Source organism: Chlamydomonas reinhardtii, chromosome 8 (assembly GCF_000002595.2).
Source record: "Chlamydomonas reinhardtii strain CC-503 cw92 mt+ chromosome 8, whole genome shotgun sequence".
Classification (NCBI taxonomy): Eukaryota; Viridiplantae; Chlorophyta; class Chlorophyceae; order Chlamydomonadales; family Chlamydomonadaceae; genus Chlamydomonas; species Chlamydomonas reinhardtii.
Genome location: NC_057011.1, coordinates 347,452 through 363,967, shown reverse-complemented (window position 1 = coordinate 363,967; position 16,516 = coordinate 347,452). Strand labels below are relative to the sequence as shown.

Genomic DNA, 16,516 nt, shown 5'->3' with positions numbered 1-16,516 from the left:
CACACACACACACCCATGAAACAAGCCTACCAAACCAAAACCCCCCCCACCAGCCCTCACCGTCTTTGACCAGGGCGTGGAAGTCAAAGTCGTACGCCAGCCCCATCTTCTCGATGAACATCAGCCGTACGTTGTGGTACATGGGCTGACTCACGCTCACACTGAACTGCGCGAATATGCTGCTGCCCAGGCTCTTGCCGTGCCGCGCCGCGCGCGTGGCCAAGCCCGCCGCCGCCGCGGCGGCGGCGCGGAGCCGGCCTGCGGCGGGCGCGCCGGGGCCACCGGCGGCGACGGCGGCGGCGGCGGCTCGCTTGTCGTCGCTCGACACAGCCAGTGCGGAGGAGGTCATGGCGTTGATGAGCGAGCTGCATTGGGTTGAAGAGGCAACGAGGTTAAGGGTGTAAGATGGTGCTTTTGCCAATAAGGCAAAGCGGTAGAAAATTTGGTAGTCTCGGAGTTGGCAGGGGAGCCAAGGCCACGGGAGCCAGCATACCACTGGCCGTTGAGGCACGGACGCCGAAGCAACGGCCCTCTCCCCCTTTCTTCCTAGTTGTCATGGACATTGTGCCAGCCCACAGTCAACGTCGCCCAGGCTCGCAACGACGACGGTCTGGGCCCTAGCTTCAGTCACACGATAGGAGAACACACGCGCGAGAATACTTCCTTTCTCATGGGATGGTGGAAGCATCTCCCACACACACGCACACACACCCTCATACCTCCCCGGCTCACCGCGACATTGTCTCGTACATGACCTTGACATCGCCCGCGCCGCTCTTGCGCGCCTCCTCCAGCGCCGCCTCCTCCCATTTGCGCCACAGCCCCACCTGCAGCACCGCACACCGCACTAGTCAGCAGCGGCGGCTGCGGCATCACCAGCGGCAGCGGCGGCGGCGGCGGCACCAGGAACAACGGCACCAGCAGCAGCGGCCGCGGCATGGTAACACGGCCAGGCACAACACCGCGTGAGCAAGTTCGCCACATGGGGAAGCTTCAACAACACCCGCACCCCCCCCCCCGCAGAAATTGACGGCCCCCCTCCAGTGGCCCCCCTCCAGTTCCCACCTTGCGCAGGGTGAGAGCGATGGTGACGGCGCAGTAGAGGATGTGCGTCACCGCCACCGCGAAGATGAAGTAGTGCGTCTGCGCGGACACGCAGGGACGAGCGGACACACAGCGACAGCGACAGCGACAGGATTGACGCGTCAGGATTTGTTGCGTCGGATGTGGGTTCGTGAGAGGGTGGTAGGCTGGTGGGGTTTGGCGGCCACGTGTGCGGCAAAGGCGGGCGAAAGCTTGCAGCCGGGTTTGCGCGGCGGCAGCACGACACTGCAGTACTACTGCACTGCTCCATGCGCAGCCCGTCACCGAGTTTGGCGTGCCAGTGGGCGTTTGCACTGCACTGCGCGGCACTGGCTCAGTGGCGGCGGCGCCTCGCCATGTTTGCAGTTGTAGTGTGTGGCGTTACTCGAATGGCGCACCTGCCCACCGTAAGGGCGCCTTGGCTGCATGGGGCTGCACGTGGCTGCATGGGCGGCCTGCACCGCGTGGGAGCCGGCACGTGCCGCTCCCGTGGCCCGCGCTCGTCCCCCCCCCCGCTCTCACCCACGTAGTTTGTTGGGCTCGGGCACAGAACAACCCCCGTGCTTATTGCAAACCTTTCGCACGAACGGCTTCATTACCCCCCCCCCCCTTGGGACCAATTTGGCTCGGGCACAAAACCCTAACCCCCCTCCCCGGCCCATCCCCTGCAGCTGCCCACGACCCCACCTCATGCTGCACAGACACCGGCCACAGCGGCTCCCTCCCCGCGCCGCAAGCGTCTACGAGGTTGTACTTGAGCTTGTACTTGTAGTAGCTGGAGCCGCTGGTCTGCGGAATGCATATCTTCGCGAGCTCCTCCTGCGATGGCGGGTGGCGCAGGGTGTGCGTGGCCGAGCTACCCCACCCCGTGACTTCACCCAGACAGCACCGCCCCAACAGGACATAACGAAACGCAGAAACGCATCCTAATACAGTAGAGAGAGTTGAGATGGGCGCAACATTCAAAACGCGGCTGAACCAGCACAATCGGTCGCCAGACTCGCCACGACTGGTAGCCCTCAGCAAATTCAGCCCACCACAAAAGGACGGTCATGATTACCTGGGTGACCGACAGGAGCAGCGACAAGAAGCCGAGATAAAGCAGCTCGTTCTTCAAAGCGCGGAAGGCCGTCAGTAGTCCTTTCCGCTTCTTGAGGCGTTTTTCAACTAGCTCGATACATTTTTCAAAGCATAGCGTCACTATAACAAAGCCGACGAGCAGCAACGCAACTCTCCAGCCTTCTATAGCCACAATACTTGGGCCTGCCGCCATTTCCCAGCAGCTAGGCGAAGGCTATTTAGAGCCTGCCTGAGTTTCAACAGTGTGGCAACAACATGTCGATGGAGCTCGTGGAAAGCGTTTTTGCAGTCTTGCAATCCCTATAGCTGCATCTCCTCGTTATTATCTATTCTAATAGCGCACGAGTGTGGCAGTGGCCGCGAAGAACAGTCGTCATCCAAGGCATGAAAGCCTGGGCACGGCACCACCCAGCACTGCCCCCGCCCAGCCCCTCCCAGCCCCGCACTGCCCCGCCGTCCCAGATCCCCGCACTACACAATGCCAGCATGCTGCCTCATTACGCAGTACTGCCTTCTGTTGGTGGTTGCAGTTCCCTGGCCAACACTGTTGTGGCGGTGCGGCGGCCAGAGGGCATGGCAGCACGCGGCGACGGGTGTATGTGGCTAAGCCCCAGACAAGAAGGTAAACCCTGCAGGCAAGTACAACAACCATATACGTGCAGGAATCATGTGAGGGCACCTCGCACATCCGCGCTCATCTCCCTTCCAGAGGGATGCAGACCAGGCTTGCGGAACAAATCCAGCGACAGGGGCCTGGGTACACATCCTGAGCCGCGAGCTATCCATCGGCGGTCCGCCTGCCATAGGTTATAGCTGCCGTGGGGGAAGGGGTGCAATCCCGGCTGGGCGACCTCCACATCCTGGCGAGGCGACATCCACATCCTGCCGGGGCGACATCCTACTGCCGCCCCTGCCCCCCGGGGCGACATCCTGCTGCCGCCCCTGGCCCCTGGGGCGACATCCTACTGCCCCCCTCCCCCCCGCGCCCAGGCGAGCCCAAATTAGTAGCTCCGGACCAAATCGCGTGCCCAGCTGCTGGGCGGTAGCGACATACTCTGCATCCCTCCGTCCCTTCCGTGCCTCAGTGGCACCCCTCAGTGGCACGGATCGGCTCGCTCGGGGAACCACGCATGCAGGGTCGCAGAGGGAGCTGAAGCCAAGGGCACCATATGAGTGCAGGCATAATTTATGAAGTGGCAGTTCGAGCACGCGCGCATGCAGAGACCATCCGGTGCTCCTAACGACCGTACCCTTGCAGGACTGCCTTTGTAAATCCTTCAACCGCACATCTACAGCTTCTATCAAGACCATTACAGCCTTCCATTAAAGAACGCAGCCTGCGTGCGAACCGCCCACTATGTTTGCGATGCTGCGACGGGTTCCAACAAGCCGTATGACGAATCTTCTACTGCAATTTGGTCGCGATACACAGGTTATGGATTCTACACCTATCAAAGGCGACCAGAATTTGCTATTGCAGCAGTCTACCACGCCAGCTTCAATAGTGCAGGGTTCCCTTTCTTTGTAATATCGAAGCGTAGACAATCCACAACATGGATGAGGCTATAGGTCAACGATAGCAACGAGCTAATCGTGCTAAGGGCAAGCCTGGGCGGGTTCAGGGCTAGTACTGCCATCCATGCCGGTGTCACGAGCCCCAAGCGTCGGTAGCCCGCGCCAAATCGAAGATGTGGATTCAAGTGCAGGCAGTGTCACATCTACTGTGTTACAGCCTCCAGGCGGGCCAGCGGCGGCAAGGCCAATACGTACCACCTCCTTTGCCCAGTTTCAGCTCAATCTCACGTCACTGACATCTCGTGGAGAACGTCTGAAGCCGCCGCGCACGCAAACCAAAGTGGAAACATCAATTTGGGACTTAGCTTCAACGAGGGCAAAGTCAGACCCAAATGCTGAAGTTCAGCAGCAATCGGGCCTACGCAACTTGCGCGCGCGTGTAAATCAGGACGCCAAGGTGAGCGCCCGGTGTAGCGAAGCGACGTGCCGAACGTTTTGTCTCCAGGTTACCAACAGTCACAGGCTTGTGTGACGCTGCCTGCACATGCGTTGCACCATGATATAACGCTGCCGATAAGCTATTAGGTTCCATGCCAAAATTGCACTATCGCTCTGCGACAGTTCGTATGCGGGTACGCGACACTCGAGCAGTGCCCCACGTGCCCGTGCAGGTAGTTTTTTCTCGCACGTCGCCCGCGCGTCCAAAACCTTCTCCCTCTTTCCCTCGCGCTTGTCCTCCTCGCAGACGCTCGGCCGTACGATCCGCCAATATCCGGGGGTGCTGCTGCTGCCGCTGCTGGCGTGGGTGCTGCTGGCAGCCGGCGGCATCCTGGCAGTGTGGTTCACGGCTGAGCGGGAGGCCAGCCACCGGCGGGAGCTGGCAGGGCAGGTGGGTGGGGCCGTGGAAATGATGCTGCTGGCACACCGCGTGTAGAGGGGCGGACTGCGTGTCGGCAAGGCTTGCCCGTGCGTGTTTGCGTGCGCTTGGGCTGCCGGTGAATATGCCGCCGTGTCCCGAACCAACTACCTTACGTGCCCCACTGTACCGACACACACACACACACACACACACACACACACACACACACACACACACACACACACACACACACACACACACACACACACACACACACACACACACACACACACACACACACACACACACACACACACACACACACACACACACACACACACACACACACACACACACACACACACCCGTGCCCTGCCCTGCCTTGCCCTGCCCCTTTCATCTGCCTCACGCCTGACCTCATTTCGCGCACCTCACGCCTCACGTAACCACCACTCTCCCTACCTCCTGCCTACCTACCCACCCACCCTAGATTGCCGTCGACAAGGGTATGTTCCTGGAGACGGAGCTGGCCAAGGCGTTCCTGCCCGCATACGTGTGCAGTGTGTGAGTACATTGCTGCTAGGGGCGGGCGGGCGGTGCAGGGGCACCGCCGCCGCCAACTGTGGCGTGCGTGCTTGCAAGCGCGGCTCCAAGCGCACATAGCATGGACCAGACTCTTTGCGTACGTGACAATGCTATACGGTACTATGCACAGTGAAAAATGGCATACATGTCATTTTATTGACGAGTGTTGCGGAACTAATGCGTACGTAGACCAGAGCGGATGTCATTGGTGCCGACTTACTAGGGCTGCTAGTAGTGCGCGGCAAGGCAACAAGGTGCTGTGGATGCCCAGTAGGCGCAGTGGAGTGGGATGCAAGGGACCCCACCTGGACACCCCACTTGCCACGGCGGCAGCGCCAACTCGCGCACATACGGAGACAGGCAGGCAGTGATCACGCACGGCGCTCCCGGGTGTTGTGCGCTATCCTTACAGTAAAAGAACTAGCTAGTTGGCCGCAAACACCTATTACGCATCCAGGCACTACACCGGGCAGGCAGGCGGTAGGTCGTCACAGTGGTAGTGGCGGGCGATCCATCACCACCCACCACGCAGTGCTCTGCTCTGCTCTGGCGCTGGCGCCCTCGCCCTGCAGGTACGTGCGGCGGGATCCGTCCTGGGCGGCCGTGAACCGGAGCTTCGCGCCCACAGCCCTGGAGATGATCCGGTGCGGGGGCTGGGGGAGGGGGAGGGGGAAGGGGGATTGGGCTCGTTGTAAGAACCAAGGAAGCATGCGGCGAAGAGGGATGGGCCATGGGACACGCGTACCGGAACGCAGGAGATACGGTACAGTATGTTGCAGTGCGCTGGTGGGCAAGGCTGGCCGTGGAATGCATTACTACCGACTGGTTAGTTGGACTCCTTTGCCTAAGCCTCGACGCCCCATCTTGCACAACCGCAGGCTGTCTAACGCAGGTTCAGTGCTCACACTCTCGCTCATACCCAACGGGTAGGTTGGGGCGTGCACGCTTGCGTGTTTGCGTGGATGAGCCTTGGGTGCCCTAGCAGGGCCGTTTGTGCGGGTCGCGCGCGGGTCGCCATACATCCGTGCAGAACCGCATGTGCGCCCACCCACCCACTCGCGCGCGTACACGCACACGCACACAGGGTCATCTACGCCATGGTGCCGTTGAAAGGCAGCAGCCCAAGTGACGACCCCAACTGGCGGGCCATTGGAAAGGACTGGCTGCAGGACAGGTGCGGGCAGGCGTGTGTGTGTGTGTGTGTGTGTGTGTGTGTGTGTGTGTGTGTGTGTGTGTGTGTGTGTGTGTGTGTGTGTGTGCGGGCGGTTGGGCATGCGTGAGCGGGCGAGCGGGAACACGCACCACACCGCACCGACCAATCTTGGCCGTTGTGCTTGCGTTCGTGTGTGTTCATCGTGTGCACGGTACCCACCATCACTGCTGCACCGGCGCAGCATGTGCACCTGCGCACCTGCGCACACTGATGCAGTAATCCCACCCACACAGGTACAACCAAGACAAGGTGCTAGCCGCGCTCCAAACGCGCAACCTCACCATCATTGGGCCCTTCAACCTGACGCAGGGTGCGTTATTCACGGGTCTGTTTCGAGTCCTGGGCTTCAATCGTTCACTTGGGGCTTCATTTGGATCAGTTGATTGGCCGCGTCTCTGGCGCACCTTATCCACACATCCACCCGCCCACCCACCGAGCACACACACGTCTGCTGCATGAACCGCTAGCCCGCACCAACCCTGGCCCTCTCTCACACACATACTCTCTCTCTCTCTTCAACGCACGCACACACACACACACACACACACACACACACACAGGCGGCATCGGCATGGTGGCAATGCTGTCCATCAACATCCCCGACTCCCCGCCCGACGCGACCTTCGACATCCCGCCCTACGTGCACGGCGCGCTGGGCGCCTGGCAGACCCCGCCGCGCACCCAGGTCGGACCCAACGTCACCGCCACGCCCTTCGCGCCGTACATGTACGACAACGCCACACGCAGCCGCTGGTGGGGCCTGACCACTGTGCTCATCAGCTGGGACATACTGCGAGACAAGGTGCGTGCTGTGTAGCTGGGGGGGGGGTGGCGGGAAGCGGGGAGGAGCAGGGAGAAGGGGGTGCAAGGCGATGGGAACAGGCAACAGCGGGCAATGCATCAGGCGTACGTGAGGGGTTCCGTACCGAGGACCGAAGGAGGGAGGGGGGAAGCTGCGGCGGGGGATATGGCGGGCCGGGATATACGAGGATGCAGCCACCTGCCTTCACAGCCTTGGCATTACACCCAGTTCATACGGTATCCCCGGGTACCCACCATCCTGCAACCGCCACACACACACACACACACGCCCCGACCTCCCCTCCCCTTCCCTCCCCCCGTCAGGTGGCGCGGCTGGACGACTTGGAGGCGCTGGGCTACCGCTACCTGCTCAGCCGGCCCGCGGAGGCCGTGGAGCTGGCGGCGGCACGGCCGGGTGCGTGAGGCGTGCGTGCTGGCGGGGCTAAGGGGAGAGGGAGGGAGCGGGATTGGGGACACACACGCGCGCACGCACACATACACACACACCGCATGTGTGCACAACTGCCCTTCCGCGACACGGCACGCCATGGCCTTATTACCTGCCGCGCACATGCACATGCACACACGCACGAACACACCAAGCACAGTGTCCCAATGATCCTTTCCCTTTGATTGCGTCTTCCTAACACATACAGTCTCTGTCGTCTCTCTCCCACACGCACACAGACCTGGCGGCCGGCGGGGGAAGCCACAGCCTGGCTGTGGCCTGGAGCGCCTCGCTGCAGCCGGTGGGCGACAACACCACCAACAACCGGGCGCCGCCACCCAGGCCGGGGGCGGCGCGGCCGCTCATTTACTTCGACCTGGAGCAGGTGGCTGGTTGGTTGGGTGGTAGTGGTTTGCTAGGTGGTTCGGCGCAGCTTCATTCTGCCTTTTCCTCGGCGGCCCTGCTGCCTGACCGCGTCTCCTTCTTGCCAGCCCACCAGCCACCCATGCAACACGCCCCCCCCCACACACACATATTTTCACTCACGCACAAACCACACACGCAACCTCAGCGGCTGTCGGACCCGGTGCATGTGGGTGTGGTGGTGGAGGGCGCCGCAATGGACCTGTACCTGGAGCCCAGGAGCGGCCGGTGGGTGCCCGGTAGGTGCGGCGGGGCGGGACCACGGGTCGGGGAGGGCGGTGGGTGCCCGGTAGGTGCGGGGCGGGACCACGGTCGGGGAGGGCGGTGGGTGCCCGGTAGGTGCGGGGCGGGACCACGGGTCGGGGAGGGCGGTGGGTGCCCGGTAGGTGCGGGGCGGGACCACGGGTCGGTGGGCGGGGCGGTTGGTGGGGCGGGTGAGTAGGCGGTTGGTGGGGGGCTGCGGGCAGCAGCTGCTGCTGGTTGGGCTGTGTGGGGGTTAGTCGGAACTGGCGGCGTGGTCGGGTTGAGTGGGCGGGGCGGCGTGCGGATTGATGCCGAGCGAGGACGTGGATGGACTGGACTAGCCACGCCACAGCGTCCAAAACCAAACATCATCAAACGCACCCAAAGCTGATAATCAGTTTTCCGTACTGCGCATTATGATCACAAACACAGACTGGCGCAACCCGCTGTTTGCGGCGGTGACGGTGGTGAGTCTACTCGTGGCGCTGCTGCTGTTTGTGATCATGGTCGGCCGTCGCTTCCACCTGCGCCTGCTGCACGCCATGCTGCCCAAGAAGGTGCGTGTGTGTTTGCATGTGTGTGTGTGTGTGTGTGTGTGCGTGTGTGTATGTGTGTGACGAAACGGCATATGGCGGCGGGGAAATAAACGGGCATGTTTGGAGACGTAGCAGCAGGGCGCGTGGAACAGGCGGTAGAGAGGGAAGGAGGGGAGCCAGTGGGCAGTCCTTAACACGGCTCCAACTTCTGGTGTGGGGGGGAGGGAGCAAGAGCGCATGCGGCCCCCTAGTGGTGATGAGCCTTTCTCTCACACTTCCAGTTGCCTCTGCAACTCAATCTTGTGTGCAGGTCATTAGCACCTTGCGCCGCGGCGACATCTTTGCGGAGAGCTTTGGTGAGAGGTGCCCAGCTGACTTGTTACTAGTTCATTGTGTCCGTGTGCTTAATTGCTTGTGTGCGTGTGCTCAATTGTACCGATCCACAACGACCCCGCAAGCAATCTGACGACCCGCTCTGAGCTGCCGCCTGCTGCTGTGCAACGCCCTGCCCCGCAGAAACGGTCACCATCTTGTTCAGCGAGTGAGTTCTGCTGATGATGATGCTGATTGGTTCCCCGCTGAAATTCGCTGACGGGGGAGGGGGACTGCTGCGGGACCGGCAAATAAACCTGAATTCTTCCCACAACCGTTCTGTGTGTGTATCCGCCGCTGCTACTTTCGTTCGCTCGCTCGCAGCATTGTGTCGTACACTGACATCAGCGCCCAGATGGCGCCCATTGATGTCGTACGCATGCTGGACGAGCTGTACCGCGGATTTGGTGCGTGAGGGGTGCATGGAGGTGGCGAGAAAGAAAGTGTGCGTGCACGTGCGTGCATACCTATGTACCCTAAGGCCGTAGACAAGTGGTGTGGGGAGAGATGAGGAGGCGGGCCTGGCCCACTATACGCCCCCGCCACTACCAAACCTCTTGCCGAACCTATGTCTCTAAGGGACGCCGGGCCTGTGTGCGTGTGCACAAGGTAGGGATATGTGATGAATACGGTACTGAACCGAGTGAACATGCAGCAGGGTCAGCAGGGCGTACGGCAATTGCGGCGGCCTGCAGCCCAACATCCCAGCGGCTCGTCCAGTCAAGCAAGCGATACACCTGACTCGCACCTTGCTCACCACCCACATGCGCAGACGGCCTGTGTGAGAAGCACAAGCTATACAAGGTGGAGACCATCGGAGGTGGGTGCATTTCAGTCAAAGCAGGGGTGCAGCACATCAGGGGTCACACCAGCGGAGGCACCCGCTACAACAACCTAGCCCCGCGCACCACCCTGCACATCGTGCCTGCACCCCGGCGGTGTCTCGGTGTCAACCTGTGCTTCCCCCTTCACTTCTTAATCAATCATGAATGCAACCCCTCCCCCCCAGACGCCTTCATGGCGGTGGGCGGCGCCCCCGACGCAGAGGCGGCGCCCCTGGCGGCGGCACGTGTGGCGCGGCTGGCCCTGGACATGGTGGAGCTGACCCGGTGGGTGCGGGGGGGGGTTAACTCTGGACCAATTCTGATGTGTGGGCACAGACAACTGTGTGTAAGGCCGCTACGCATGCGCGTGGGGCCGATACCAATCATGTTTAGCGTACGCGGCAGGCGGGTACACCACGGTACTGTTGGACCTGCTGGTGACGTGTGTGGTGCGTGTGCTTGGGTGCGGGGATATGCCGAGCGACATGCTTTCCTCTCACAGGCGCCCATCAATCCCAGGGCACCCCTGAGCAATCCCCTCCCCCTCCTCCTGCTGCTGTCGCGCCGCCCTGCCTGCTGCAGGACCACGGTGCTGTCTGGCGGGCAGGTGGTGCGCATCCGCGTGGGCCTGCACAGCGGCCCCGTGGTGGCGGCGGTGGTGGGCAGCAAGATGCCGCGGTACTGCCTGTTCGGGGGTGAGCGGCGGCGGATGGAGCTGGTGGTGGTGGAGTGGATGGATGGGGGCGTGGTGGTCCCAGGGGCAGGGGCGGGGATGTAGGCAACCCTGGTGGGTGCATAGGCGGGGATGTAGGCACACCTGGATGCAGGGGAGTGGGTGCAGGGGCGGGGGTGTAAGGCAGCGGTTGTACTTCGAGAGGCAATGACGTCCATTACTTAATACTAATGGCAGGTGCAACTGCGCTGTAGTAGTGTAGCGTGAGGTGCTAGACAAAAGGCGTTGGCCTACCTCATTAATCTTCATTGACCGCTCTGCCTGCGTGTGCCTGTGTGTGTGTGCGCCGCTCCCCCTGTTGCAGACACCGTCAACACTGCCAGCAGGTGCGGACTACCACTGAAACGGGTTGTCGACAATCGACCACTGGGTGGCAGTGCCAAATAAAGCCCCGTAGCTGAGGCCAACTGCCAACAGCCCTTGCTTGGAGCCAACGCTGTGGCGTCCATCCGACGACGTTTGCTTCACCGTTTCTCATACACCTGCTGCTGCTGGTCAATCTCAACACGTACGTGCACACAGGATGGAATCGCACAGCTCCGCGATGCGCGTGCACGTGAGCGCCGCCACGGCCGAGCTCCTGCGCCTGGCACCGGATGGCGCGGGCTTCGAACTGGAGTCGCGTGGAGGTGAGAGCGCGAGAGAGCGCTCGCCTGTAGAGCTGAGCGCGCAGCTGGGATTGTGGGTGTTGTGGGTGCAGCATGTAGCAGCTGGTGGGCTTGGGCTTGGGGCTTGGGCTTGGGCTTGGGCTTGGGCTTGGGCTTGGGCTTGGGCTTGGGCTTGGGCTTGGGGCTTGGGCTCGGGCTTGGGCTTGGGCTTGGGCTTGGGCTTGGGCTTGGGCTTGGGCTTGGGCTTGGGCTTGGGCTTGGGCTTGGGCTTGGGCTTGGGCTTGGGCTTGGGCTTGGGCTTGGGCTTGGGCTTGGGCTTGGGCTTGGGCTTGGGCTTGGGCTCGGGCTTGGGCTTGGGCTTGGGCTTGGGTATGAGGTATGGGTATGGGCTTGGGTCTGGGGCGGCTAAGGGGCTGGGGCTAAGGGGCTGGGGCTAAGGGGCTGGGGCTAAGGGGCTGGGGCTAAGGGGCTGGGGCTAAGGGGCTGGGGCTAAGGGGCTGGGGCTAGGGCTGGGGCTCTGGGGCTCCGGGGCTCCGGGGCTGGGGGGCTGGCGGGCTGGGGGGCTGGGGCTGGGGCTGGGGCTGGGGCTGGGGCTGGGGCTGGGGCTGGGGCTGGGGCTGGGGCTGGGGCTGGGGCTGGGGCTGGGGCTGGGGCTGGGGCTGGGGCTGGGGCTGGGGCTGGGGCTCTTGCCCAGCAGTCGCCCCCACATCTACACGCACATCTGTATGCGGGGCGGGTCATATCACTCGCAAACCGTACGGTGTGCTAGCGATAGCTGAAGCTGAAACAAGCGCCGCCGGCGCCCTGCTGCCTGCTTCATGCCATTGCAGAGATCCTGGTCAAGGGAAAGGTGCGTTGATGCTTGTCCGATCCTCGCATGTACACTTTGAGCAATCCTGGCAGGCCCTTGGTTGTACCTAGCGCATGGGGTAACGCACCTCCAAACGGACGTGGCGCAGCTCTGCCCTCTGCTGCCGTACGTTCTGTCGGCTTGGAGACACCCCGAGCGCTCTCGACCACTCATCACATGCCACCAGCCAACCCACATGCGCTCCCACATACCCCCCGGAACCCGCAGGGCAAGATGAGCACCTACTGGCTTGTCGGAGCTAACTCGGACGAGACCGATCGCGAGCTGCGGGGCCGGAGCTCTGGTGGGGTAGCCAGGTCCGGTCTCCTCCTGGACAGCTACGGAACAGGTGCGTGTGTGTCTGTGTAGCAGCAGGAAAGCACGAAGGTAAGAGCGTGCATGCATGTGTGGAGGGCGGACACAAGCAAGGGAAGACACGCGCACTGCAAATGTGCACGATGTGTGTGTGTGTGTGTGTGTGTGTGTGTGTGTGTGTGTGTGTGTGTGTGTGTGTGTGTGTGTGTGTGTGTGTATGTGTGCGGGCGCGCGCGAACCATACTCGTACTAAGTGACCCGGTTGTACCACATGCGCGCCCCGCTCCTGTTGGCGCAGGCGCGGACCCATCCATCCACTGCATCGGCCACTCCCCGAGCAGCAGCTCTCCCTTCATGACTGCAGCAAACGGAGGCGTCACAGGCCCGCCCGCCCCGATGTTCGCCGCGGCTCTGCTGCTGCCCACAGGGCCGCACACGTCACCGCAGCTGGAGCTGCCGCCCCTCACCACCAGCTCCCCTGCGGTGCTGCCCGCCGGGCGCGCCTCATCCGGAGACGTAGCGCTCAGCAGCTGTGCGCGTGCACGTGCGCGTGCCGTGGCCTCTCTGTCGGCAGTTGAGCCGGCGGCGGCCCAGGCAGTCGCACAGCAGCAGCGGCTTCAAGCAGAGGCGATGAGCGGTGCCGCAAACCACAGGAGTGCGGGCGCCGCCGCTGCCGCGGCGGTGGCGGGCGTAGCCGGCGGCGGCAGTTTTCGTCGGTGCATCAGCGCCAGCCCCAACGCGGCTGCGCTGCAGCTGCTGCCGACGGGGCCTTCTGTACAGGGGCCGCTGGAGGCTGCGGCGCCGCCCGCAGGTGCAGTGGGCAGCGGCGGTGCTGAGGAGGCCACGGCAACCTCGCAGCCCCGAAGGTGGGTGGATGGGCTCTAACTGCCTAGCACTACGTACTAGCAGTTTGTACCGGTAGATAGCTATGTGGCCCGTGCCTCCAGTATTCACCCTGTGACTGGGTACTTACCCACGTGCGTGGCTTGAATCCTGTCCTCTGCCCATCCGGTTAACCGGTGCGGCTCAATGTTGTCTTTGCTTCTGGCCTTGTTGGTTGCTGTGTGGAGCTGGCATACATCCGGATACAACTAGTCCACGGATCCACCCACGGCCACGCACACGACAGGTCTTCATCCGTGTCTGCGGCGCCCTCACCCAGCACCCGGGCCAAACCACTGCCGCCGGCTCCGCTCGACACCGCCGCGTCCTTCGGTCGGCGTAGCTCCGCCTCCTGTGCCGCTAGCAGCAGCGCGGGTGGCAGCAGCGGTGCAGCTGTGTCGCCACTGCCGCCGCTGCCGCCGCTGCCCTCTCCCCCGGGGCCACGCAGCGGCCTGTCCCCGCACGCGCCCAGTCCGCTGCGCTCCTCAACCAACTCTTCGGGCCAGCATTACCTCTACAATGTCCTGCAGTGAGTCCTCGCGTGCCGATGCGCGCGTACGCCTTGTTAGTGGGACGCGTGTGCAAGGAGCCAAGGAAGGCTCTGGTGCCCTTCCTGTTTTTATCATATCATAAATGTTCAGGAACAGGAACAGGAAATGTTCAGGGCCGGGCTGAGAGCCTGAACGGCGCTAGCAGGGCGTGGGGCTGAGGGTGCACGTGTCGATTGGCGGCGAGTGACGTGACTAGTTTGTTAGCTGCGGGTTAGCACGGACTGTGCACCCCACCCAACCGGCCACGTCCGGATTTGCGGGGATGCCAAAGGCCCCCAACATAGAGGCGTGTGCTTAGTAGGCGCCCGCGTCAAGGTGGCTGGGTTGATAACGACCCGGGAGGGGAGGGCTCAGCCATTTTCCTGCCTCCCTAAGGCAGCCACCTCCTTGTTATCATATCATCATTGATTGGCCATATGATATGCTTTGGATCTGGGGGTTACGTCTGAATAATCTGGATACGTCTGGATTTACTTCCTGGGCGGTAGCGCGCATAGGCGCGCATCTTCCATCCACCACCATGACCACCAGCGACTCGCCCGTTTGTCCGGTGTCGGCGTGCATCCGCATCCACAGGGCGCCTCCGGCCGCCGCGGCGGCGCACGGGAATGCGCGTGCTGCTTCAAGTGCCGCAGCCGGTGGCGGTACCTCGGCCAGGGAGCCGTGATGTACGAAAGCCAAATGTACTACAAAATACAAACTCTAAGAGGTTAATGCACGCTCACATTTATTTATGGGTCAAACTGTCGAGATGAGGCATCCACGCAAAAAGCGAGTGTGCTCAACCGGCGCATTCTGCATAGACATCTTCATGCATCTAAGGGCATATACACTTCGTGGAGTGGGAATAGATCCTATTGCTGACGCAAGTGGCCCAAGCCACAGACTTTCTTCATGCATTCGTATGCGACTGTACGTGTGAAGGGATACGTGTTGTGTCCGGCGTTATTGCTCTGGTCTCTCGTTGGTAGCTACTGGGTGTGAAGGCAGCCAGCCCACATGTGATGCATGTCTACCGTATCCTACGCATATTGGGGGATATTAAGTACCACATACAGTCCGGACCTGACCGGGAGCTCGGGACGGAGCGTGAGCTAAGGACGGGGAATGGGAAGGACGGACCTGCTGGGTGTTGCGGCGCACGACCTGCAAGCAAGTGCGATGTGCGTAAAGCCATTGGATACTTGTCATGCTACGCGCGGCAGATTGCCCCTAGAGCCAGTGGTGTCGTCCGCACTTTGCACGGTTGGTAATCGTAGACAACTAACGACACTGCTGCCTGGAAGTGTTATTAGCAATGTCCGGCGTTCGGAAGATCCTAAAGGTGTGGAGAAGTGCACCAGTTCCACGCCGGCGGTGACTGGGTGTCAGGTGCAGTGCAGAAAGTGTTAACAAAGTCCGGTGTTGGGGAGATTCAGAAGTGGAGAAGTGCAGCAGTGACTGGGTGCCAGGTTGCCAGCTGGCGGGGTGTGGGGCGCTTCTCGGTGGGTGGCGGATGTATGAGTGCAGTGGGGGTCGGGAACACGACGGCGCTGATAGCCTGTTGTCCGGGCTTTGCAAGGTTGGTTATCGTAGACAACTAATAACACTGCTGGCAGGAAATGTTAACAAAGTCCGGTGTTGGGGAGATTCAGAAGTGGAGAAGTGCAGCAGTTCCACGCCGGTGACTGGGTGCCAGGTTGCCAGCTGGCGGGGCGTACGCAGGGCGGCCTTTGATGGGTGGCGCGTGTATGAGTGCAGTGGGGGTCGCAAAGACGGCGCGGATAGCATGGGGGTCACAACTGGTACAAATGGTGGTGGTGTACCCTCGATTTTTCTCGGCACAGTGCACACGTCTGCGCCCCTGAAGCCCGGGTTAATTCTTGATCAGTATGCGGCGGCAATCGTCAATCCAGCGGCTCTGCTCTGCTTCCACTGTCACCGTCCCCTGCGTCCGCACGTGTTGTGTGTAGTGCGGTGTTGTGGAAACGATGGTTTGTCATGTGCTAGCTAGTCCTTTTACTGTCAGGATAACGCAGCACAACAAGTGGTATCATCGCCTCTTTCTTGGGGGCCCGCTCTTGGGTCTCTGACGCTTCCGCTTCTGGAATCGCGAATTCTGCGATTCTCCCTCTTGCCTATGGCGCGCAACGGTACCGAGGACGAAGAGCTCCTCGATTACGACGAGGACTTCGAGACGGTCTCGAAGTCCTCGTCGTAATCAAGAAGCTCTTCGTCCTCGGTACTCTGCGCAGCAGAGGGCAAGTGCTAAGGAACCAGGAGGTCCAAAGAACGCGCAGCGGTAGCGGATCAGCACCCGAGGGAGAATTGCAGAATTTGCGATTCCAGAAGCGGAAGCGTCAGAGACCCACGAGCGGGCCCCCAAGAAAGAAGCGATGATACCAGTTGTGGTACTGGAATACCGTTGTGTATGGAGGTAGTGAGAACTACCGGGTTTGGGAGGCAAGGCCATGTAAATAGTCGGTGCCGCCGCCGGAGGCTCCACCCGACCCTACCATGCCCGACGCCAGCGCAGGTGCCAGCTTGTCGGAGCCGGAGATGGTCCCTCTTGACCTGGGTGCACGGGCACCCTTGCTTGGTCGGATTGTCCCTTCT

The 16,516-nt window shown here is 61.8% G+C and overlaps 2 protein-coding genes across 2 annotated transcripts in view; one reads left to right on the top strand and one right to left on the bottom strand.

The window, feature by feature from the left end:
* The window catches only part of CHLRE_08g358572v5 (uncharacterized protein), a 12,712-nt gene extending 10,228 nt beyond the window's left edge, over positions 1-2,484 (bottom strand). Inside the window, exons 1-5 of the mRNA XM_043064754.1 lie at positions 2,144-2,484; positions 1,771-1,902; positions 1,066-1,143; positions 733-827; positions 155-365 (exon numbers count right to left, since the gene is read on the bottom strand). Coding sequence (XP_042921755.1) covers positions 155-365; positions 733-827; positions 1,066-1,143; positions 1,771-1,902; positions 2,144-2,356 — 729 coding nt within the window. The 5' untranslated portion in view covers positions 2,357-2,484. The remainder of the gene's footprint in view (positions 1-154; positions 366-732; positions 828-1,065; positions 1,144-1,770; positions 1,903-2,143) is intronic.
* Positions 2,485-3,468: 984 nt separating this feature from the next.
* On the top strand, positions 3,469-16,389 carry CHLRE_08g358571v5 (uncharacterized protein). The gene is made up of 25 exons (XM_043064753.1): positions 3,469-4,310; positions 4,424-4,567; positions 5,028-5,101; positions 5,695-5,766; positions 6,001-6,048; positions 6,207-6,296; positions 6,569-6,645; positions 6,896-7,137; positions 7,461-7,551; positions 7,824-7,969; positions 8,156-8,285; positions 8,683-8,807; positions 9,097-9,142; positions 9,303-9,327; positions 9,483-9,565; positions 9,931-9,978; positions 10,168-10,267; positions 10,565-10,677; positions 11,020-11,041; positions 11,238-11,344; positions 12,154-12,173; positions 12,402-12,522; positions 12,787-13,354; positions 13,618-13,899; positions 14,498-16,389. The coding sequence occupies exons 1-25, from the start codon at positions 4,269-4,271 to the stop codon at positions 14,586-14,588; spliced, it is 2,907 nt and encodes a 968-aa protein (XP_042921754.1). The 5' UTR covers positions 3,469-4,268; the 3' UTR covers positions 14,589-16,389.
* The last annotated feature ends 127 nt before the right edge of the window (positions 16,390-16,516 follow it).